Source organism: Volvox carteri (genome assembly GCF_000143455.1).
Source record: "Volvox carteri f. nagariensis unplaced genomic scaffold VOLCAscaffold_10, whole genome shotgun sequence".
Classification (NCBI taxonomy): domain Eukaryota; kingdom Viridiplantae; phylum Chlorophyta; class Chlorophyceae; order Chlamydomonadales; family Volvocaceae; genus Volvox; species Volvox carteri.
In genome coordinates, this window is record NW_003307553.1 from 1,729,005 (window position 1) to 1,751,302 (window position 22,298).

Genomic DNA, 22,298 nt, shown 5'->3' on the forward strand with positions numbered 1-22,298 from the left:
TGCCCACGGGGTGGGAGGGCGAGGAGGGGACAAAGTAAAGGGGCCGACGGGGAGAGAATGTGGACGGGTGGCTGGGATGATGTCGGTGGGTGTTGGAATGGGTGCGGAGGGGGGGGAGGGAGAGTCGTCGGTGGCCTTCAGTGTAGATGTTGGTGTTGTTGTTGATGGTGGCTCCCCTGCCCCTCTGCTCGTGCTGCTGCTAGCGCTGTGCATGTAGCTTGCTTGACTTGCTTCCGTGCCCCGACTGCTTCTGGCGGTACCCCTTCTGCTGCCCCCTAATGCCGGCACCGCCTGCTGGCCCCTGCTGCCCCCTAATGCCGGCACCGCCTGCTGGCCCCTGCTGCCCCTTAATGCCGGCACCGCCTGCTGGCCCCTGCTGCCCCTTAATGCCGGCACCGCCTGCTGGCCCCTGCTGCCCCTTAATGCCGGCACCGCCTGCTGGCCCCTGCTGCCCCTTAATGCCGGCACCGCCTGCTGGCCCCTGCTGCCCCTTAATGCCGGCACCGCCTGGCTGGCCCCTGCTGCCCCTTAATGCCGGCACCGCCTGCTGGCCCCTGCTGCCCCTTAATGCCGGCACCGCCTGCTGGCCCCTGCTGCCCCTTAATGCCGGCACCGCCTGCTGGCCCCTGCTGCCCCTTAATGCCGGCACCGCCTGCTGGCCCCTGCTGCCCCTTAATGCCGGCACCGCCTGCTGGCCCCTGCTGCCCCTTAATGCCGGCACCGCCTGCTGGCCCCTGCTGCCCCTTAATGCCGGCACCGCCTGCTGGCCCCTGCTGCCCCTTAATGCCGGCACTGCCTGCTGGCCCCTGCTGCCCCTTAATGCCGGCACCGCCTGCTGGCCCCTGCTGCCCCTTAATGCCGGCACCGCCTGCTGGCCCCTGCTGCCCCTTAATGCCGGCACCGCCTGCTGGCCCCTGCTGCCCCTTAATGCCGGCACCGCCTGCTGGCCCCTGCTGCCCCCTGATGCCGGCACTGCCTGCTGGCCCCTGCTGCCCCTTAATGCCGGCACCGCCTGCTGGCCCCTGCTGCCCCTTAATGCCGGCACCGCCTGCTGGCCCCTGCTGCCCCTTAATGCCGGCACCGCCTTCTGGCGCCTGCTGCCCCTTAATGCCGGCACCGCCTTCTGGCGCCTGCTGCCCCCTAATGCCGGCACCGCCTCCAGAATCATCCCTCCCCGTCCCGGCATCCAGTAAGTAGACCAGCACTCACCCAGGGCCTCATCGTACAAATTGAGCTCTCGCAATTTGAGTACCGTGAAATTGGGAAAGCCGGTGAGTGCTAGGGCCAGGCAGCGTCCCACCACCTCATCGACGTCGAGCTGTTGTACCACCAGTGCCGGCGCCCCTAACCTCGCCGCCTCCGCCATGGCGGCCTGCAGCAGGGGTTTGAGCTGCTGGTGGGGGTACCGCACCTCGCAGCTTTGAAGGGCGCCCCAGGATAGCTCCAGGGCTTTCCAGCCTGGGGGAGTTACAGAAAGGCAAGTATTGTGACAGCTGCTTACAAGTTGAGGTCTATTATGAGGTCGAGGTTAAGTGTCGGCATGTTACGCCGTGGTCAACTTGTGTGGGCCAGCGGGCGTCATTAGCTCATGGTCCGTTGTCGGTGTCGGACTCGAACAAACCGTGGTTAGGCAACGACAACGACCAGGGACGTACCTGTTGTGCAACTGATCCAATCCCGCAGCTGCTCCTCTGATATGCCCACCACGACTTGTCGGCCCTGAAGTATTCCCGCAGCACGTTTCCACGTGTCGACCATCGATATCGATCATGATTTCGTATGACGAATGGATGAGGTTTGCCGTGGGCATCATTAATGTTTCGATACTAACCGATCCATAAGAGTCCGGCTCCGCCGGTGGTGCAGCACTCCACCAGATTGTACCCTGGCGAGGGGGTTCGGGTATAGACATGGTCGCCATACCAGCGTCACCTTGCAGTGAACATCAAAGTAAGCAGCACAGCTATATGTATATTATATAGGTAGCTATGTAATAGTAGTTTTTAGCAGGAAGTCCTCAATCGCAAGGCGTGGACGATTTGATAGTCTAAATTTAACAGCATTGTCACAGAAGCTATCCTGGTATTTGCAGAGTTCCCGTTTAAGACTTGAAGACGTTTTACTCAAGAAATCTTTGTTAACCCTGCTTCGCTTGTAACGGAGACCCTGTCCAGCTCCGGAACATCGATGGACGAGCATGACTGCTGCGCGCTGATCCGACATGATTAGATCCCTTAACATTTTACACATATATGACTGCTGAGCGCTGCATATTGTGTGATAGATGGACCTTTTGTTCAAATGTCGGACGTCTATTCACATCCCGCGAGACGGCAGTTTGAGCCTAGGGCGTCGAAAGCCAGTTTTGGGTTGGGATAATGTTTTGATTAGCAGAAACCATGTCCAGCTCAAAATTAAGCACGATGAGGCAGTACTGGATCTATCTGTGACAGGGCGAAACGCTGTTGTCGTAGAACGTCAAGAGAATGGTGAGTATGAGTACTTTGCATACGTCCAGCCCACCTCGACATAAACAAAATTTCATCACACCAAGCGACATAACACCAACCAACAAGCGCTACGTGCCCTAGCTACGAGCGGACATGGCACCAGCCAAAGTCTTTTCCCCTTTCAGGCATGCCGCTTGCGATTCACCCTTTCATTTGTAAGCTATCGCAGAAGGCAGCAACTGGGACGTAGTCGCCGTAATTGACCCGGGGACCTCCTCCGTCCTGCCGCTGGAAAGCATCTCAGGTAAAGCTCATTCAGATGCCCATCCGAGTCAGTCAGCAAACAAAAACCATTTCGCCCCCACTGATCCGTATGCACGCCCGCGTCAGCACCTCGCAGCAACCGACATCAGTAACCGTCTGCTGTACTACAACAAGCGCCAGAACGCCCCAGAACGCCCCAGATTAGTGAACTTCCGCCCTAACGCCCTACATCTCTTCCCTCGGGACTCTCTCCTCGTCTCCTCCTCCCTTCCGCCTCTCTCTCGAAAGGTAACCACGCGACACGTTTCTTCATTCTAGGCGCCCGAGAAGACTCCGTTGTGGAGCTAAGACCGCATACCGCCGCAGCCGCGGCCGCCCCTGCCGCCGCCGACACCGCGGCGTCACAGCCTCCGCCGCAGCAGGACCAGCGGTCGTTGGACCTCGATACGGTGACATCAACATCAATGGACGGTTCACGAAGAGGAGGAAAGCGGCAACGCACAAGCGCATCGCCCTTACCAGCGCCCCCACCCCGTATCGCTTATACCGCCTCGGCTTCTGCTCCTGTTGCGGGGACCGCCTCGCCTGCAGGCGCCACTGCCGCTGCCACTGCCGCTGCCACTGGCAAAAGTAGGGACGCCAGCGCCTCGACCCCGGCGACAGCAGCAGTGACGGCGACAACAGCAACGGCGGCGGTGGCAGCAGCAGAGGCCACTGCTCCGAACACGGTGGTGATCTCGGACGCAACCGCAGCGCCGGCAGCGGCCACAAGTGTCCCTTCGCGACAGCAGCTCACCCGGCAGGGACCTCGTCCGACAGCCCCGCCACATGACGGCGCTCCGTACGACATCGATAGTCCCGTACACCTGCTGCGGGTTAGGTACGGCAGCGGCGGCTGCGCCTCAGTGGTTCGCCAGCTTTTTCCTGGGGCCGCGTGGCGCTATAGTCTTGTCCGCACAGGCAACCGTCCCATCAACCCATCAGATCTGAGCCACTGCAGCTGTAAACCGCGTTTCTTCTCCCCACCTCCCCGACAACGTACCCAGGGACTACTCATATGACCTCAACCCAAAGCGTGAAGCGTAAAGGTACTTTGCTTAAACAGCGTATTTCGTTGTGTTTACATGACCCAGGAAATGCAAGCGGAAAGCAGACTCGGATCATGAGTTCTCCAGGAACAGCCAAGCCCCCCCAACCTTTTCAAACCCGAATAATCTTGACACGTTATCCATTAACCAATCCGTTAACCAATCCGTTAACCAATCCGTTATCCCCCCCCAGGGGTCTATCTCCCCGCTACAACACCGGCTGCCTGGGTGTCGACCTGCGACACGTCGTGAGCGGTCCACTGCAACTCGCTCTTGTGTCCAACTACATGATCGACATGGGCTGGCTCCTGTCGTGCTGCCCGGACCTGGCTAAAGCACGACAGGTACGAATGTACGGATGCCGTACGGTACGGCATTTCATGGTACCTTGTGTATGCTACATTAATATGATCGGGTTTGGGATGGATGTATTGTTCGAGTCGAATGAAATAATTGGTTTGTCCTGTTTATTTTAGCGATTCCTAACCCACCGACTTCGCTTCATTCGCCTGGTACTTGAGACACACATACACACATACACACACACCATAACCCACACCCCAAACCCCAAACCCCCCTTGCAGTTTTTCGTCGTGCATGGGGAGGGCCCGGATGCGGAGCCCGAGATGCGACAACAGGCCGCTGAAGCGGGTGCGGCGCATGTACGACTGCACCGGCCGCCGCTGCCTATCATGTACGGCACACACCACTCCAAGGCCTTCCTCCTAGCCTACTCTACGGGTCTCCGCCTCATCATCCACACGGCCAACTGCGTCTACCCGGACTGCAACGACAAGACACAAGGGCTGTGGGTGCAGGACTTTCCACGGAAGGATACGGTGGCTGCGGCCGCACCGGTGTCGACTTTCGAACAGGACCTGGTCGCGTACTTCCGCGCACTGGCGCTGCCGCCGGCGATGGCTAATCCCCTGTTCGAGGCCATCGCAATGCATGATTTTTCTTTTGCGCGCGGCACACTAGTGGCGAGCGTGCCGGGATACCATCGCGGCACAGCAGCCGTACAGTCGTACGGTCACATGCGGTTGCGCCGGCTGTTGGAGCAGGTGCCGCTGCCAAGTTGTTTTGCTGCGGAGGGCAGCAGCTGCGGTACGGCATCGTCATCGTCTGCCGTACCGCCTGAGGGCCTTATCATTCAATGCTCGTCCATGGGGTCGTTTGACCAGGCGTGGCTGGTGGACGAGATGGGAGCTTCGTTGGCGGCCTGTCGACGGCAGCCGCCGCCGCCGCCGCCGCCACCGCGGCCGCTGGCGGCGGCGCCGCCGCCGCGACCGTCCGGGCCGCCAGGCTGTGGTCCGCTACCGCTGGCAGTTGTATGGCCCACGGTAGAGGAGGTACGGAACAGCATTGAGGGCTGGAACGCGGGCCGCAGCATCCCAGGTCCTAGTCGCAACGTCTCCAAGCCCTTCATGGGCAGGTACTATGCACGATGGGGCGGCGAGGCGGTAGGCCGGCAGCGGGCCATGCCCCACATCAAGACCTATACGCGGTGAGTGAGAGCACGGTCGCATATCTTGATGCTGCGTTTGTGTTTTTGCGTTGGGCAACGGGCAGTGGGACAGTTAGCTGACCAGGGCTCAGCAAGTCGAATAAAGCAGTTAGCTGGTATTCGCCTTGCTCAAGTAAAGCAGTTCATTGATTTGTAATAGAAGTTGGTAGTTTTCGGATAGAAGTTGGTAGTTGGTAGTTAAAATTCGCCCAGCTGCAACCCGGTTTCCGAAAAAAAACCCGCGCACGCACACACGCGGGATTGATCCCCGGACGTGTCTGCATTCACTAAAAGTGGTGCATCACTTGGCAGGTACCGGGGCCAACAACTGGCCTGGTTCCTGGTAACCAGCCACAACCTGAGCAAGGCGGCCTGGGGTGAACTCCAGAAGAACGGCTCACAGCTCATGGTGGGTCGGTGGTATTGCTGGGTCGGTGGGATGGTGGTATTACTGGGTCGGTGGGATGGTGGTATTGCTGGGTCGGTGGGATGGTGGTATTGCTGGGTCGGTGGGTCGGTGGTATTACTGGGTCGGTGGGTCGGTGGTATTACTGGGTCGGTGGGTCGGTGGTATTACTGGGTCGGTGGGATGGTGGTATTACTGGGTCGGTGGGTCGGTGGATCCGCGGCTTCCGATGAGCGGGTAGTAGGCTTATTGCCTGCGGCAGGAAACGTCGAGAAGCCAGCGGATGATGGGCCGGATTTGAAAAATGGATTTTTTGTTGGGTGTTGATGGGGAGATGTTCGCTCCAGGTTCTAGCCCTGCTCTGTCCCGTACTTTGGAACCCACGATGCGCTCACCGTATGTACGATGTCCGCAGATTCGGTCGTACGAGTTGGGCGTGCTGGTGACGCCGGCGCTGGAGGCGGCGTACAGGTGCGGCGGCAGGTGACTGGCTAGTGGCAATCGTTTCATTCGGCTGTGGAGTGCCGTCTCTTGTGTTTCTTACATGTTTGTGTTTCCTCGCCCTCACTGCCAGTGCCACTGCCAGTGTCACCGCCGCCCTCACTGCCACTGCCACTGCCACCGCCCCGTCACAGGTCGTCGCCACAGGTTGGCTTCTGCTGCCACCACAACTCTGACGGTCAACATCGACATCATCAAGAACAACAACAGCATCAGCAAGAGCAACAGCAACAGCATTCTCCCCGTGGACGGCAGCAACAGCAGCAGCCCAAGCGGCATTCTGCCGCTAGTGGTAGCACTGGTGAAGGCATTGGCGGCGGTGACGGTGGAGCAGCCTGTCAGCGACTTCGTGGACCAGTTTCATTCTGGTGCCTAGCTGGCGCTCAAGCAGCAGCCGGATCCACAGGAGCTGGACCTAGCAGAGCCGCCCATGGCGGTGGATCTGCCTGCGATGGCGGCGGTGACACCAGTGCAGACGTGCCGTGCTTTTTCCCTGTGCCGTACTCTTTACCGCCGCAGCCGTACCGTGTCGGCGAGGACAAGCCCTGGGTGGTTGACGTGCCGCAGCCGGGTATTGATGCCCTCGGGTTACCGTGGGGAGCGCCGTACAGTCATTACGGGCACACACAGCAGCAGGAGGGAGGCTGAGATGAGGGCAGAAGATGCTGGCATACAAGGTTACAAGCTACAAGTTCCGCACACAAGTGCGGGTGTGTCCGTAAAAGCCGGGGGGGCCATGGACGTTGTATTGGTATTGATGCGGGTACGCGGGAGGTCATCTTCATTCTCCCTCGTCCGCTTCAGGGCGAAGGGCCTCAGCGCGACGTGCCTGGCCTCCCAAATTTCCGAGAGGTACCTGGCCAATGCCAGGGGTGGCGCCTCAGTCATAGTGGTGCGCATGCTGCGCCCCGTAAGGACTAGGTCACCATCATACTTAGCCCGTATGCTCTTGTAAGCGGGACATAATACATCTGATGCAATCGTGCGCACTTTGACGCAGTTGCCCACACTTGAAGCTCATGTGGATGTTTGCCCTGGCGATGGTACCAAGTGCTGATGCATCAGCAATCTGTCAGGTGTATGACACGGAGCTTAAATCCAGCTCCAGTTCCAGCTCCAGCTATGCTAGGAAAACTTCCGAGGGAAGCAGCTACGAAATGGTTCGATTAGTCTTTCAACCCTATACCAAAGCCTGGAAAGCGAATTTGCACGTCACCGCATCTACCAGCGGCCGCCAGGAGAGGTTACTCTGACCTGACCTGGGACGTGTTCCGTGCGGCTATATAGCAGAGAAGGAAAGGGGCGCATCCCGTGGGGGTGACCGCACGCCTTCTTACACACTCACATGCACGAGCATACGTCGTTAATGCGGTTCTCCGGTTCTTGGGGCTCAGGAATGGAGCTGCAAGCCAAGTCAATCAGTATGTAAGACAGACAGACAGAAAGACAGACAGATAGCAGACTGGCTGTTGGACGGAGGCGGAGATCGTATTCAGCACACGGTTCATGCGCACGTGTATGCGTGCCTGTGTGTGGTAACATGCACATTGTGTACGGCTAACACATATACCTGTATGAACTCATGCGTATTGGAGCGCTGGGCGGCATTCGGATCTGAGTCAGAGTAAAGAGACAATCGTCAGTAAAGAGCCAGTTCAATTGGGCAGCTAGGTGGGTAGGTAGGTAGGTAGTTGAGGTGCTGTTGACCAGGTCCATGAGACAGACCCGTCTCACGAAAAAGGGGCCACTGGAGGGGTCTGCGTGAAGTCTGGAACGTCCCGCTACATTCGCAGTTGATCTGACGCTGTTACTCCGTCCACTTCAATATATTTCTACATAAAGTTCCACTCCATAAAGACAAGAAATAGATTACTTGGAGCGCAGTGAATACAAATACCATTTGTGATACAAAAAAGCTTAGTACATGAAAGCGCCCCGCGTGGAAGCATGAAAACACAAAAAAATATTCCCCATAATAGAAAGTCGGAGCGATAATTTTGCGATCAGAAGAATGTGCCTCGTGCACGCCTATTAAGTAATCGAGCAATATGCGTGTAAAGCTGGACCTACTATTGATGTGTCCGCACGCCTTGCTTATTATCGTTATCGTTAAATGTTCCCCGCTAGCGAATCGACAAACGCATCGACGACTTGAGTACCCTGGCAGCCGTCGCTCTGGAGGGTGATGGGCCTCCGATGATCCGTTTGTTTGTGCATGTGTTTATGCTGCTGACCCTGGGTTCGCGGCACCTAACACCGCATCTGTTGCGGTTCGTAGCTGCATGAACGAAAGCATTCCTCCACCAAATGTCCCAGCGGTCGCACCAAGTAAAGTTTTAAGAGTTGTATGTGCCTGTGCCTGTGCCTGTCCTCTCCTTTGCTTGGGAATTTTATCATTAGTCACGACCGATATCTGGATGCCAGACCAATCTGTCAATGCAAGTTCGCGTAAAAAACTTTTAAGCAGTGTATTGCAAGGCAAAAAAATTCGGCTTTACTTTGGATGGATTCTTGGAGTCCGCAACCATGGATACACGGTAGCCCCATAAATGCTGTCGTTATCGAGCGAGCCGCCGCGGGGAAGTACATTACCTGAAACAGCAGCGCTTATTGGATTTCGGAGAACTGGAGACATAAGGTAATCAGCATATACTTGCATCGAGTAAGAACCGGTGTGTGTGACATGCCCGCGCGATGCGCTCTATCGAACTGCCTTCGCAAAATCTTCGTTGTCAGTAAATTGTCAGCCTACAAGCTGGGACCTACCTTCACAGTGACGTTCCTATAGTTCCAACCTTTGCATTCATGAATCAAAAGTACATGTATAATGCAGCGCTGCTTCCGTGCTGAGTCAACCTGCAGCTACGTGAAGTAGTGACAGGAGTACCCAACGCTGCGCTGAGAGCATCTATCAGGTCGCATTCTAAAATGAGATAGTAGTACGATGCTCTTAGGACGCCTGCCAGAACGTGGCAGAAGGTCATCTTACGAAAGTAGGCTCTCTACGATTTGCGGGATGGATGATTGAATTAAGTGATACACGTAATTCCATTAAAAATCTTAATGTCACAGGGCCTCATGCAGTAGTTGCTACAGCATAGACATTTTGATCGTAAATTGGCCTGACGAAGCCCTAAAAATGTCATATACAACTCGCGGTCCATGAGCCTCCTGGCTCGTCTGGGCCTTACGAGCCCTCGCGAGCTTGTAACATAACATAACATAACATAGCACATATCCGTCAATCCATGTCATAAGCTACAATATAACATGAACTTCACAGCTTACATGACATGGCGTGTCTTTCACGTTCGCCATACTGGCTGGAAATAATGTCATGCAACAATCCGGATCAGGAAATATCTTTAGATGAGAAAGAAAATTTGCTTTATGCATTCAAGGTTATTGCGTGGAAGAAACCAACGGAAAAATTCCGTCACGGCAAAATACGGAAACGGAAAAAACGAATGTTAGTCCAGACGACGGCTCAGTCTGACTCGTGGATTCCATTTATGGATAGCACTAGGACTACAAAGTAGGTACTGGTTAATTCCGCTCAGAGAGTATATGACATGCCCACCACAGCCACGCCCGCCACAAGTAGGTCATGAGAAATCCTATTCTTCCAGACTATAGCTAGATCTAAGCAGGATGACTCCGTTACACTGCCTGCTTGCAACCGCATGTATTGCAGGTCTTTGCTGCGCTGTCAGCGCCCCTTCCTGGTAACAGCGAACTGTCTCTGCTCCCACTCGATCCTCTTCCATAGTCGTCATCTATATTTATATATATATTCAAATTCATAAAATGCTTTAATACAATCGAAGGGTAGTAGCGATGGATAGTGGGTGGCATCATTAGCCGTCTAGGACTAGAGACAGATTCAGAAGCTACGTTCAAGTTCTGCGTGGCAAGGAACTATGAGCTACGTCCTGAGATAAGACTTTTGCGACCGGTCCGGTTTCGTGTGAGCGGGAATGGCGCTGCAATTTCTCTACATTCTGGCGCTTACAGCGCTTTGGTACCGCTTGACAATTGGTCAATCCAGTTGCAGCTTCTGCTTCGACGAGGATTACGGTCCAGTTTGTACCACGGCCGGCGTTACCCTCCCATCGGCTTGCCTGGCGGCCTGTCAAGGCCTTCGGGTAGCCCGAAAAGGACTTTGCCAAGGTACGCAATTCCATCGGCAATTTAACATATAACCCCCCCCATGCAATGTTGGCGGGTACCAAGTGTACCTCGGCCCATGTACGATACATGCACGGGCATACCCACACATACACACGCGCGCCACATAACGTGCAGGCCGCCATCACGAACGCACAGATACTGTAGCATGTCCACATGTGCAAGCACGCACACACATCGCGTGTGTGTAAACCGTCGTGTGCCATCCTCAGCATTTCTTATTCTCGATTTCAGTCAATTACAACTCACGTGCACACACAGCTTGCGGCGTCTGCGCTATTTCATATCATCAGCCACAAAGCGGAAAAGCAATTCAAAGCCTCCACGGTACTTGCTTTCACTTTTACCCTAGCACGCCATTTGGGCGCCGCGTTTCCATGTCGAACCGCCAACGGCGTACTGCTCATCTAACAACATTCACTTATAAAACCCAGATTTCGGAGTCATGTCCAGCGCTCTCCCCACCAAAGGCAGTGCAGACGAGCTGGGACTCACGCAGGCGGGGGCAGCAGGGGGCCTGGAGGCAAAATTGCAGCTGTAGGTGTGGCACGGCGCGCAGCCAACAAACCCGGGATTCCATGGGGTGATGAAGGGGGCATCGTGGAATCAAGCGTTACGCCACTGTCCTTGCAGACGGCCGGAGGGCCATGCAATTCGGACCACCTGCGGGCCCTCAGCCCTGCCGCCATATCATAGTCGAAATACAGCTAGGATAGGCTGGCTGCATTGTCTGGTCACGGAGCTGCGGCCTGAGGGGCCTTACTGACGTTGCCAGTTGCAGCAGTGGTGATAGTAAGAGTGGCCGCAAGTGAACTTCCTTTGGCTGAGATCCTACTTCGGCCGTGAATTCGGGCTTTTGCTTTGAGAGCAATACAAGGGAATGGCATACCACTGGGAAGATGGCTGCTGTGAAGAGTAATGGCCATGAAGGAAGTATATGGGCATAGCAGTATGGGCGTACAGTGCCGCCGTATGGGCACAGCAGGGCAGCCGGACATGAGCTGGTGCTGCTTCCACTGCAACGATGTATTGCTGTTGCTGCTGCTGCTGCTGCTACTGCTGCTGCCACAGCGCATTTTGGTTTTCCTAACTGACAAACTAGAGAGGTTCACAGGAACGGAGCACGGAAAGCAGCCGTCATGACAGCGCCTGTGCGTCCAGCACAGTAACTTCCCATACACTAGCCAAAACATACCTTAGCAATAAGTAAAAGCTCAGCTCATGCGCTAGGACAGGCCGTCATCGCTTCACTCTTTTTCATTTTTCGTGTTTGATTACAAGATGCAGGTGAAACCCCCTGGAAGACGAACAACAGCCCACAAGCGAAAGCCCTGCGCTCCCCGCCTCCGTGTGCTCGTCCTCTCCCACATGTCCTTTTTCTCTCCCTCCACAAAAGCGCTCTGCTGCACCGGTATCACAACGGTGTTACCCTGCACGGCTTACATAGCCAAGCAAGGTCAGGTCGGGCCGTGCTTTGAGCGTCGCCTCAGAGCAGCTCTCACAAAACTCTTCACCGACCAGTGATGCTGTACACAGTCATAAATTGTATACATGTTTGCCGCGGTGTCTATTTACTGTACTTGCCATTATCCCACCACACGTGTGGCGCCATGTACAGGATCGGATCCCCTTCCCAAGTCACTGGCGGTAAATTACGGACCGCCGCCAGCATTCTGGGGCCCTTCTGGCGACGACGGCAGCGGCAGCGGCAGCGGCAGCGGCGGTGGCGGTGGTGGTGATGCCACGCCTCCGTTGGCGGAAAGCGGACGGAGCGCTCGTTCCGCCGTCGACGATGACGTCATCATGCGCTTCGTGGACGACTCCTTTGTGTACGTGGGACACGCCGTGATGCGGGATACAGCCCCAAGCGGCGTTGAGTCATCCGGCTTCGTGGGGAGCCTAGCGTGAGTGTAGTTTCACACATGGTTTCGCGCGCAGCGCTGGTCAACAGGCTGTCAAGCTATCCAGGGGGGGCGACCTAAGGCTTGACTCGATAATGACGTTATGTGTCGGTGATGAAATGGTCATGCCTTGGTTCTAGCTTTGCTAAGGGCAACCTACCACAGCCGCTAGCCTAGCGAACTCAGGGCCGACCGTTCTATTTAACGGTTTAATCGGTGACAAGAGGCTAGCCGCTCTTGGTTATGGCATTTTTCTTCTTACTTGTTTGACACCCTTTATGGTTTCGTGCTTCACCTCTGGATGGTTTCGCAGAGGCATGCGAAAATCGACCAGTTCGACGGGAAGTGAAGGCGACAGCAGTAGCGGCAGCGGCAGTAGCAGCGACGGTAGCAGCACAGGCAGCGACGACGCGCTGCCGGACACTTTGACAATTCGGGCGATTCGGGTTGCGACAGATGGCGCGGTGTACTTAGAAACGCGGCCTTTGAATTTAAACCTAGCCATGCTGCCGCCGTCGGGCGAGACGGAGAGTTGGGTCGGAAGCGATGCGGAGGTCGCGGCGGCGGCGGCGGCGACGGCGGCACGAAGGCGGGCTTTTTCTGACGCAAGCTTCGGAGCAGGGAGCCTGGAAGGCGGCTCACCTCTGGATGTGAGTGACGACCCGATGGACATGGATGGTGTCGACGACGGCGACGTGGGAAGCGTCATTGGTACCGAGGAGGTGTATTCGGAACAGGGCTGGCAGCGGCAGCGGAGACGACGGCGGCGGCGGCGCCTCATAGACGATCGATATGAGGCGGAGGTGTTGGCGTGGCCGTACCGCACTATTGGGCAGCTGATGTTCCGTGCTTCTTTGAGCACGCACATCTGCACAGGTGTCCTGGGTGTCTCGGAGGGGTCAAAAGAGGGAATCAAGTGAAGTCATGATGTATGTGCGCACAGACATGCACGTGGTTGAGGTGGCTTGCAAGTCTGGGCGCGTTGGGTTCCTAGGGGCGGGTAACCCCCATCGGTTGGGCAAAGCGCTGATACCGGCATACAAGAAATATCGGCCTGTAGGAACGACCCACGGGTCGGTAGCGCACGCACCAAAGCATGCAGCAGGTTAGTGCGACGAAGGTACAGCAAAAGCAGTACGAAATGCAATTGGATTGGGCCCCCTCCTGGCATCCCAGACGAGGATTGTTGCACCCTAATTACCGTGAGTGAAATGGGCACCAGAGAGCATGATATGTGTCGTACATTCGTACATTAGCATGCCTTCCGGTTGCCACAGCGGGACCTCTATGGCAGCAGCAACAGCAGCCACCAGTTGCCAACCGTACGTGGGGCCCGTAATCCGAAACTTGGTACGACCCTTGTACGGCAGGCACGTGGGTCTCGGCGTACGACGTCCTTACCGCGGGTCATTGTGTTTTCAACGTCAGCGGCGGCACCGGTTACAGGGACTTCACTTTTTCGCCTGGGAAGGTACGGCACCGTGATGAGTACTGTGCCTAAGACGCCGTTTGTTACTGTTTGGGGATGCTGAAAGGATGATGGTCCTTCCGGAGGACGGTCGAACTGCAGATGGCCGACACTGCAGAACCCACTACAATCGGCTTTCTCCCCGTTCGCTGCCCTTGAAGTTGTGGGCCTCTGCGGTTGCGTGGGCCCCCGCGCCTTATCATGGCAACCGGAGGGGATTCGTGATTAGAGACCGGTCGTTGGAGCCCTGGTGCCCCGTTCCTGGTCACACTTGCCTGGCCGCCTCCCCCCTGCCGTTCCGTGCGGGGCCCTTCCGACGCCTCAGGTTGGATACAGCTCTCCATTGGGCGTCATCAGAGCGCAGTACGTCACGTTTTACAGAGCTGAATATCCTCGGTAAGGCCTTTCGTTGTCCGCAAGAAAGAAAGAAAATGCTCATGCATGTAAGTGCACGTATTAGCATGGCGCAGCAGTAAGGCTTTTTAAGGATAGTACTGTGTTATGTTAGTATATGGGGTTGATTGGGGGTGGGGTCCGCGTGCTTGACCTTCCCGTTGCCATGCACGGTACGGCACACAGGATCGACAAGGACGGCGTCAACTACTTCGACATGGCGCTCATAAGGATGCAGGCACCCAGCCTGAGCTATATGGGGCTGAAGTACTCGTGTACTAAGGTACGGCACTGGGATGTACGGCAATTGTGGCAGTGGGGTCCCTAACGGCGTTGCGTTCTGAAGAGGGAAAGGCCAAGGATGGCAGTGCATGGGCTTTCCAGCGTGGCAAGTACGGCACTGTAGCACGTGGGGTAACGCATTGGTAAGGGCAGCAGTCACGGGGCAGAGGCACCTCAGGCCTCATGCCGTGTGCAGTGTGCGCGGCTGCTGACCTCCATACACATCCACTTGTTGGCTGCTCGCATCTCATTCCTTCTTCCCGCCCAACATGTGTCATACCGCCGCGGGCAGACGGACTATCCTAAGGTACAAACTTGCGGCTACCCGTACGACCGGACTGGCTTCTACTTACAAAAATGTAGGTCATGTTGCGCTGAGGTCATGTCGCGCCAACTCGCGCTCGCCCACCTTGCCTTGTGGTTGGCTGACGTCCACGTGTGGTGTTACAGCATGCTGTCGGCCACGGCGGGTCCCTGCCGTGCATTGTAAAGCTCGGGAGGAGTGTTTGCAAAAGGGGACTTAGGGTTTTAAGACACTGCAGCCGTCGTATCGTGTCCAGCAGGAAAGAGCAGTGGGAATGCCCCGAAGCCATCATTTATGTGGGTCTGCACCATTAATGCGAATGCCTTGATGGAGGTGTAAAAAAGGCTGAGGCAAGACAGCAAGCAGAAGTTGAGATCCAAAAAAGCGGAAAAAGGATTCACGCATAGTCCATGGGGCCCCCCGGGCTTTAACGGACACCTCCGCATCGTCCAGAACTTGTAACCAACTTAACTAACTTTACTCGTGTGGTGCAAATGCGCACGAGAGTCCGTTTTGTGTCTCTGTGTGTACATGCGTGCCGACGTTTGTTTAAATCTCTGATCCCTAGAGCGGACTGGAAGACGGCGCTAGAGAAGCTGACACCCTCCGAAACCATCCCTTTGAGTTCCTTACCGTGTGTTTCCTACCCGCAGGCGACGACTGCTACTACACCTCAAATGCCTGCAACCCCATGGTGCAGCCCATTAACTGGTGCTTCACTGTGGGAGGTCAGTCAGGGTCCGCCATCTACGACCTGTCAGATTACCAAATCCTGGGAATCCTAAGCGGTGGTCCCAATTCGGGAATGTACTTCATGGAATACTCGGTCTGGACTCCAATCGACGCCATCCACTTTGCCAGCCTAAAGCGCTGGTTGTGGAAGTCGGGTACGCCCGCCGCCGCAGCGCCGCTTACGCCACCGTTGGCGCCTGCCGTACAGGCACCGTACACTGCAGAGCCATGTGAGTTTCGTTACTTGGGTGTTGCTGATTGGTTGGTATTTAAGGGCGCCTTGGGGTGTGGGCAGTTGGCTGGCTGGCTGGCTGGCTGGCAGGCTGACAAGTTGCAATCCCCCGCTTGCCTGATTGATGCGAGTGCCCGTGTCCAGGCATTGTACGAACCCCCAGGTGCCCGCAGCGGCCCTGTAAATGAGTTCTCTTCTTGAGAGGAGGGGGTAAATGAGTTCTCTTCTTGAGCTCTTCTTTCTTGTCCCGAAGCTGCTTGCATGTCATGCCTTACCGCCGATCAATTCGCTCCATCTTGGCCGTCATACCCAACTGGACCGACCTGGTTTGGCTGACGCATGGGCCGCGCAGGTGGCGCACAGGGTCTTCTGCGGCTGGTGGCGTCATCAGATGTCGGCTCCGGGCGAGTTGGTAAGGGTCGGCAGGAAGTCTGTCTGTCTGTCTGCCTGCCTGTCTGTCTGTCTGTCCAGTCTGTCTGTCTGTCTGTCTGTCTGTCCTGTCTGTCTGTCTGTCTGTCTGTCTGTCTGTCTGTCTGTCTGTCCAGTCTGTCTGTCTGTCTGTCTGTCCTGTCTGTCTGTCTGTCTGTCTGTCCTGTCTGTCTGTCTGTCTGTCTGTCTATGCCAAACAACGGAACCTTCTGGACAGCAGACCTCGGAAGGTGCAGACCAAAGGGCCCACCCATGCGGTCAAATCCCAACAGAGCTCAAGCGGGTGGGGAAAGGTTACTCCAAGCCGGAGCCATTGCGTCTGCATGTCGGTCTGTATGTCCGCCTGCCTGTCCATGTAAATGCCTGTCTGCCTGTATGTGTATTGGTTGTTTGCGGCGCTTACAGAGATTTGCTACAACGGCGTCTGGGGAACCGTCTGTAGCTCCAGTTCCTTTAACAACGCCAACGCCCGAGTTGTATGCAGGTGGGTTCGATCCTGGATCCGGATTTTCGACTTGCTCCAGACCAAATCGCTTCAGACTCGATGTTGTAGATTCGGGCAACCCAGGTTTCGATCTGATAACGTTGGCCTATATCCAAGGGATTTGAGATTAGGTAGAGGGTCTAAATCTACCAGAAACACACCAGCGATCAGAAAGTGCAACTCAAGGTACGGATACCACGACGTACATTCATGACGCCGCTCACCTTGCGGGGTCCCCGCTCCCACCGGCCCACCGTTTGGCTAACTTCCGCCCCCGCCTCACTCCTGATATCCACTCGCCCGTCCCCTCTCGTAAAATCACATGCACGCTGACCACCTGCCACTTGCTGCATGGTCACACAGACCACAACTGTCTGAAGCAAACTCACACAGTCCGCTGTTAATGAATGGTCTCGTACACCCGTACACTGCTGCCGTATGCCGTACGAAGGAGCTTAGGATTCCTAACCGGCAGTTGGGTAGTTCCCACGTTCTTCAACCCCGCGGACTTGAGGCAGAGCACCTGGGTGGAGCTGGGCTGTACGGGCAATGAGAACGGGTGAGTTCCTGGGGGCCGCCAACGAAAGCGGGTGGGTGAGCTCGCGAAGTGGCTTGGTTTCTGGCTCGCCGGCCCGCTACCACAACTCCGGGCTGGCGGGTTAGTGGGTAATGTGGATGGGCCTCCTCATGACGGAAATGTGGGAGGGGAGTTCTGGAGGGGAGTTCTGGAGGGGAGTTCTGGAGGGGAGTTCTGGAGGGGAGTTCTGGAGGGGAGTTCTGGAGGGGAGTTCTGGAGGGGAGTTCTGGAGGGGAGTTCTGGAGGGGAATCTGCTAAAAACTGGAAGGTGATATTCTTGGAGTGGGGGTCTTAGGTGGGCGCGACGCCCACCCAGTTCATGACCATGCCCCAAGTGCCTTGAAACGGGCTTTAGCCGCGTTAGGCGGGATCTTACCCATCTGGGTTCCCTTGGTTTTATAGCTATGATGTGAGGGTGCACTGTCTCCCTTCGCTACATGGCGTTGGCTAACTACATAATGCTATCCACGTTACGCAAGAAGCTATGCCGCTTGCACTTCTTGCGCTGTGTTATTGATGGATACAGCAAGCTAAGATTATTTTGTCAGCGATGGATACAAAGGATTATTATTGTGGTCTGCCCCGGGAGCTCAGCCGGGAGCTCAGCCCATATCCCTTCCCATGTATGTATGCCCTGTTGATGGTGAGCGCCCATCCGTTGGCGGCCCCACCGACGGTTTCACGTGCACGTTTCCCTATGTGCATGTGCCTCGGCTGTGCCGCTTTGCCGCTTTGCCGCTTTGCCGCTTTGCCGCGCCTTGCTGCGTCTTCGTGCCAATCAATGTGTATTTCGCTGGACTCGAACCCAGGATCTTCGAATGCCCTCCCCTGAGCAACGGAAACTGGAGCGTGGGGACCTCCTGCGCAACACACGAAACAGCAGACCTGAGTGTCATGTGCCGAAACACAAACGAGGTGTCTGGCTCCGGAACCACCCCGGACTTCAACCGTACAACGGGCTTTTTCCCATGTATGTACGACATGATGATGATGTCGCTCCTGAAGTGTTCGGGCTGTTAGAAGTGGGAACGTCGGTGATGTCCACTCCGTACATTTTTGCCGCACATGATCCATCGTACATGGTCGCCGTACGTGCCCCAAGTGCATGTACCTACCACCATACAATGCCATCGTGAATGTCCACGTTAAACGTCCTCATCGGACATTAGCTTACACGGAGGACGCTTTGGCGTTTGGGACTTTCCATTGCGTTGCAGGTACGAACAACGGTGCCGTACGGCTACGTGACAACCTGGTAAACAGCTCAGGTCGTGTGGAGTACTGCAACGACGGGCGCTGGGGCACGTGAGCAGCCGTATTTGGGGGGAAGGGGTCCAGGGAACGATGCATGGGGAGGAGGATGCATATGAAGCCCCAGAAGAACGGGGCATGGGGAGGAGGATCCATGCATATGAAGCCCCAGAAGAACGGGGCATGGGGAGGAGGATCCATGCATATGAAGCCCCAGAAGAACGGGGCATGGGGAGGAGGATCCATGCATATGAAGCCCCAGAAGAACGGGGCATGGGGAGGAGGATCCATGCATATGAAGCCCCAGAAGAACGGGGCATGGGGAGGAGGATCCATGCATATGAAGCCCCAGAAGAACGGGGCATGGGGAGGAGGATCCATGCATATGAAGCCCCAGAAGAACGGGGCATGGGGAGGAGGATCCATGCATATGAAGCCCCAGAAGAACGGGGCATGGGGAGGAGGATCCATGCATATGAAGCCCCAGAAGAACGGGGCATGGGGAGGAGGATCCATCTATATGAAGCGAAACTTACCAAGTTCCAGGCTGATCCATATACATGCTTGCAAAAAACAAAACCCGCTGCCGTGCCTCACGCGCACATGCTCTTTTCCAGCTCCTGGGAGGCGGACGGACTCCTCCAAACTGAACTGTCCAGCTCAGGGCGGCGCTGCTAGCTTCCCTTGAAGGGGACATCTTCCGCCCCGCCGTGCCGTTCCCCTTCATATACCTCTTCCCTGGTCCTGCCGTGATCTACCAATCGCCGCAGAGCACCAAACGCCCACTCAGCGATGCGGCATGATTGACATATGTTTTGATAATCGCATAAGACCCTCCTGACATACCAACCCCCATCGCAGCATCTGCCACGATGGCTGGGACGACCGTGACGCCACGGTGGTGTGCCGTCAGTTGGGCTATCGGTACGGCATCGCGCAAAAAGGCCTCCTAGCAAACGGTGCCAGCCCGCCAGGATCTGCGCTCATGAGAATCTGGATGCAACAGGTACGCGAACACGGTGATGCTAGTACTAGTAGTAGTACTAGTAGTACTAGTACTAGTACTACTAGTACTACTAGTACTACTAGTACTAGTACTAGTAGTGCACTGGTATTTCTCAAAGCTAACTACAGGCGCTGCCTGTAGGTCAATTGCAGCGGATCCGAAGCCCAGCTGCAGGACTGCGGCACCTTGGTGCCCTTAGGCGCCACTGACTGCAGCCATCGTGCGGATGCGGGTGTCATGTGCGCGAACACGCCGTTCGCCGCACCAGGAGTGCCGTACTACCCCTCCGATTGTGAGACACGTCGGGGTGCATGGGGGTGGGGGAGTACTACTACCCGGGGTGTACGGCGATGTGGGGTGACGGGGACGGGCTGGATGAGGCAGAGGGTCACCACCGTTCCTGGGTTTATGTGTACGTGCAAATGTATGTATGTATGTGTGTGTGTTTTACACCTGAAGTTGCGTTGCCTGACCGGTACGTAAGTACGGATCCACAACGAGCCGGGGCCAAGGGCCAGAAAGGATTGACCCTTTGTAGATCAGTCCGTCTCTCTGCCTGTCTGTCTGTCTGTTTGTCTATTTGTCTGTCTGTCTGTTCCTATTTGTTTGTCTGCCTGTCTGTCTATTTGTCTGTTTGTCTGTTTGTCTGCTCCCCTGTCGGTCTGCTTCTCTGTCTGTCTGCTTGTCCGTTTGTCCGTTTGTCCGTTTGTCCGTTTGTCTGTTTGCCTGTTTGTCCGTTTGTCTGTTTGTCCGTTTGTCTGTTTGTCTGCTTGTCTGTTTGTCTGTTTGTCTGCTTGCCTGTCTGTCTGCTTGTCTATCTGTCTGCCTGCCTGCCTACCTGTCTGTCTGTTTGTCTGTCTGTCTGCTTGTCCGTTTGTCCGTTTGTCTGTTTGTCTGTCTCCTGTGGATCCTTTGCATGGCATGATAATATATACGACGCCCTAGCCATACCACCACACCTGCCGACACGCCGCCACCGAAGCCCCCCAACCATCACCCGCCCATTCCTCACTTCCTGCCACCACCAGGCTCTGAACCGGGGGCCCTGCGGGTGGTGGATGATGGCGACGACGGTGTCATCTCGGGGTATCCTGGCATGGTTGGCGGTCGATTGGAAGTGTGCTATGCGGGGCAATGGGGCGCCGTGTGCGAACCCAACTTCAACGACCCTGATGCGCGCGTGGCTTGCCGGCAAATGGGTTTTGGCTTTGGGCGTGCAGTGCCCGCGACCCGACAACCAGGTAGGTGGCTGCCTGGGTTAGACAGGCGGGCTGACTTCTCTTTGACACCTCTTAATGAGCTGAGGAGCTTAAAGGGGGGGATTGCGCAGGAGGAAGGCTGTGGGGAATGCGGGATGCGTGAGAGCTATGGCAATGTGGTGAACATGTGTGTGGGGGGAGGGGAGAGGGGAGAGGGGAGAGGGGAGAGGGGAGAGGGGAGATCCATGCAGCAAGATGCTGTGATTCCTTCTGGCTTCTTGGTGCTCTCGCCTAGCCCAGCCGAGGCGAGGCGAGTCCTTTACCTACTTAAACTCGGCTGACTCATCCGTTCAGTTTGACCAATTTTCAACGTGTTGAGAGATGGATAATTGATTTTTTTGATTTGATAATAAACAGGACAGCCGATTTGGATGAGTGAGATCTTCTGCGAGACTACTCTGAGCTATTCGTACAGCGCATGGCCTGCGCGGCTGACCTCTTGCCGGTTTTGGGGCATGGAGGACGTCAACTGCTCGTACGGCATGGTGGCTGGCGTACAGTGCTCAAGTATAAAATCGTTCCCGATGCCGAATCTGGAATGTGAGTACGACATTTTGTTCGTGATGTGCGTCGCTTATGGCTTGTGCTTGGCATCTGCTTTGCTTGTTTATGGGGTTCCTCATGGGGCTCACGTTGTCTTGGCCGCACTTGTGCCGAGGGCACGCATTCTCGTCATGCATGCTTAGGCAGGTTTTCGAGTCTCTCTCTCCCCACCATAAATGCCGGTTCGGACACATCGGAAGCGCAATCGATACCTCTCCATGAAAGGATTTATTATTTCGGGATTATTACTTCCCATTACGGGTCCCGATGCTTTTTGCTTCCATTGTCAGAAGTTTGTGAAACCATCCTCGCTCTGTGTGTGCGTGTGTTTGTGATGAGATACGCATCAATGCCAATCTGACAGACTGATCGTACATGTGTATGTATGTACGTGCTCGTATGCTCATTTGCATGAGTGCACGACATTGCACGACATTCCAAACGAAAGGGAGAGTTTAGGTGTTAACCGACACCTGCAGCCGGTACTCGCCCGCATGTGTGGACAAGCCAGCCACAACGGCGCTTCTAGAAGTGTGGCTTTTTCCTGCTTCTTTCCACACCGGCAACCGCCGAGAAAGGTATATATATCTTTCGGCCTCGCTTTGTCCTCCACAACGACGCACAGGCTCCACGCCGGGTGATCTTCGACTACGTGGAGGCGTGGCTGACAACCTGGGCCGACTTGAGGTGTGCAGTTCGGGAGCTTGGGGCTCCGTCTGCGAGGACGGCTTCGGACAACCGGAGGCAGATGTAGCTTGCAGGTAGGGGGTGAAGGTCGAGGTCGCATTGGGGGGTGCGGCTTGATGGTGAATGTCGATCAGTGGGCGGGTGTTTGCGCTTCGGCACAACTGTTAAATTTAGAAAAATACAGAGAAGATTAGCATGGCCCCTGCGCAAGGATGACACTGCTCGCGCGGTTGTGAGTGCCTGATGCAAGCTGGCCTTCCTCGGCTGGTTTGTGTCGTGGCGGGGTGAGGAGCCGCCCATATTGAGCTCCTAGTCGGGGACTACACATGCTTTAGTTGACTTGCTT

At 55.9% G+C, this 22,298-nt stretch overlaps 2 protein-coding genes across 2 annotated transcripts in view; one reads left to right on the forward strand and one right to left on the reverse strand.

Annotated features, from left to right (window-relative positions):
* Positions 1–758: 758 nt before the first annotated feature.
* On the reverse strand, positions 759–986 carry VOLCADRAFT_35403 (uncharacterized protein; the record flags this gene model as incomplete). Its single annotated transcript, XM_002948583.1, has 1 exon — positions 759–986. A coding segment is annotated over one exon (228 nt), but the record flags the coding sequence as incomplete, so codon positions are not given.
* Positions 987–1,910: 924 nt separating this feature from the next.
* VOLCADRAFT_88920 (uncharacterized protein) overlaps positions 1,911–22,298 on the forward strand; it is a gene marked incomplete at both ends in the record, with an annotated part of 26,204 nt that continues 5,816 nt past the window's right edge. Inside the window, 26 exons of the mRNA XM_002948452.1 lie at positions 1,911–1,950; positions 3,003–3,185; positions 3,306–3,344; positions 3,468–3,594; positions 3,996–4,146; positions 4,387–5,309; positions 5,622–5,718; positions 6,131–6,186; positions 7,021–7,126; positions 9,911–9,941; positions 10,231–10,386; positions 12,023–12,308; positions 13,734–13,776; positions 14,099–14,169; positions 14,353–14,449; positions 14,741–14,807; positions 15,406–15,714; positions 16,069–16,128; positions 16,551–16,629; positions 17,081–17,188; positions 18,016–18,176; positions 18,424–18,511; positions 19,319–19,463; positions 19,605–19,755; positions 20,492–20,704; positions 21,891–22,026. Coding sequence (XP_002948498.1) covers positions 1,911–1,950; positions 3,003–3,185; positions 3,306–3,344; positions 3,468–3,594; positions 3,996–4,146; positions 4,387–5,309; positions 5,622–5,718; positions 6,131–6,186; positions 7,021–7,126; positions 9,911–9,941; positions 10,231–10,386; positions 12,023–12,308; positions 13,734–13,776; positions 14,099–14,169; positions 14,353–14,449; positions 14,741–14,807; positions 15,406–15,714; positions 16,069–16,128; positions 16,551–16,629; positions 17,081–17,188; positions 18,016–18,176; positions 18,424–18,511; positions 19,319–19,463; positions 19,605–19,755; positions 20,492–20,704; positions 21,891–22,026 — 3,923 coding nt within the window. The remainder of the gene's footprint in view (positions 1,951–3,002; positions 3,186–3,305; positions 3,345–3,467; positions 3,595–3,995; positions 4,147–4,386; positions 5,310–5,621; positions 5,719–6,130; positions 6,187–7,020; positions 7,127–9,910; positions 9,942–10,230; positions 10,387–12,022; positions 12,309–13,733; positions 13,777–14,098; positions 14,170–14,352; positions 14,450–14,740; positions 14,808–15,405; positions 15,715–16,068; positions 16,129–16,550; positions 16,630–17,080; positions 17,189–18,015; positions 18,177–18,423; positions 18,512–19,318; positions 19,464–19,604; positions 19,756–20,491; positions 20,705–21,890; positions 22,027–22,298) is intronic.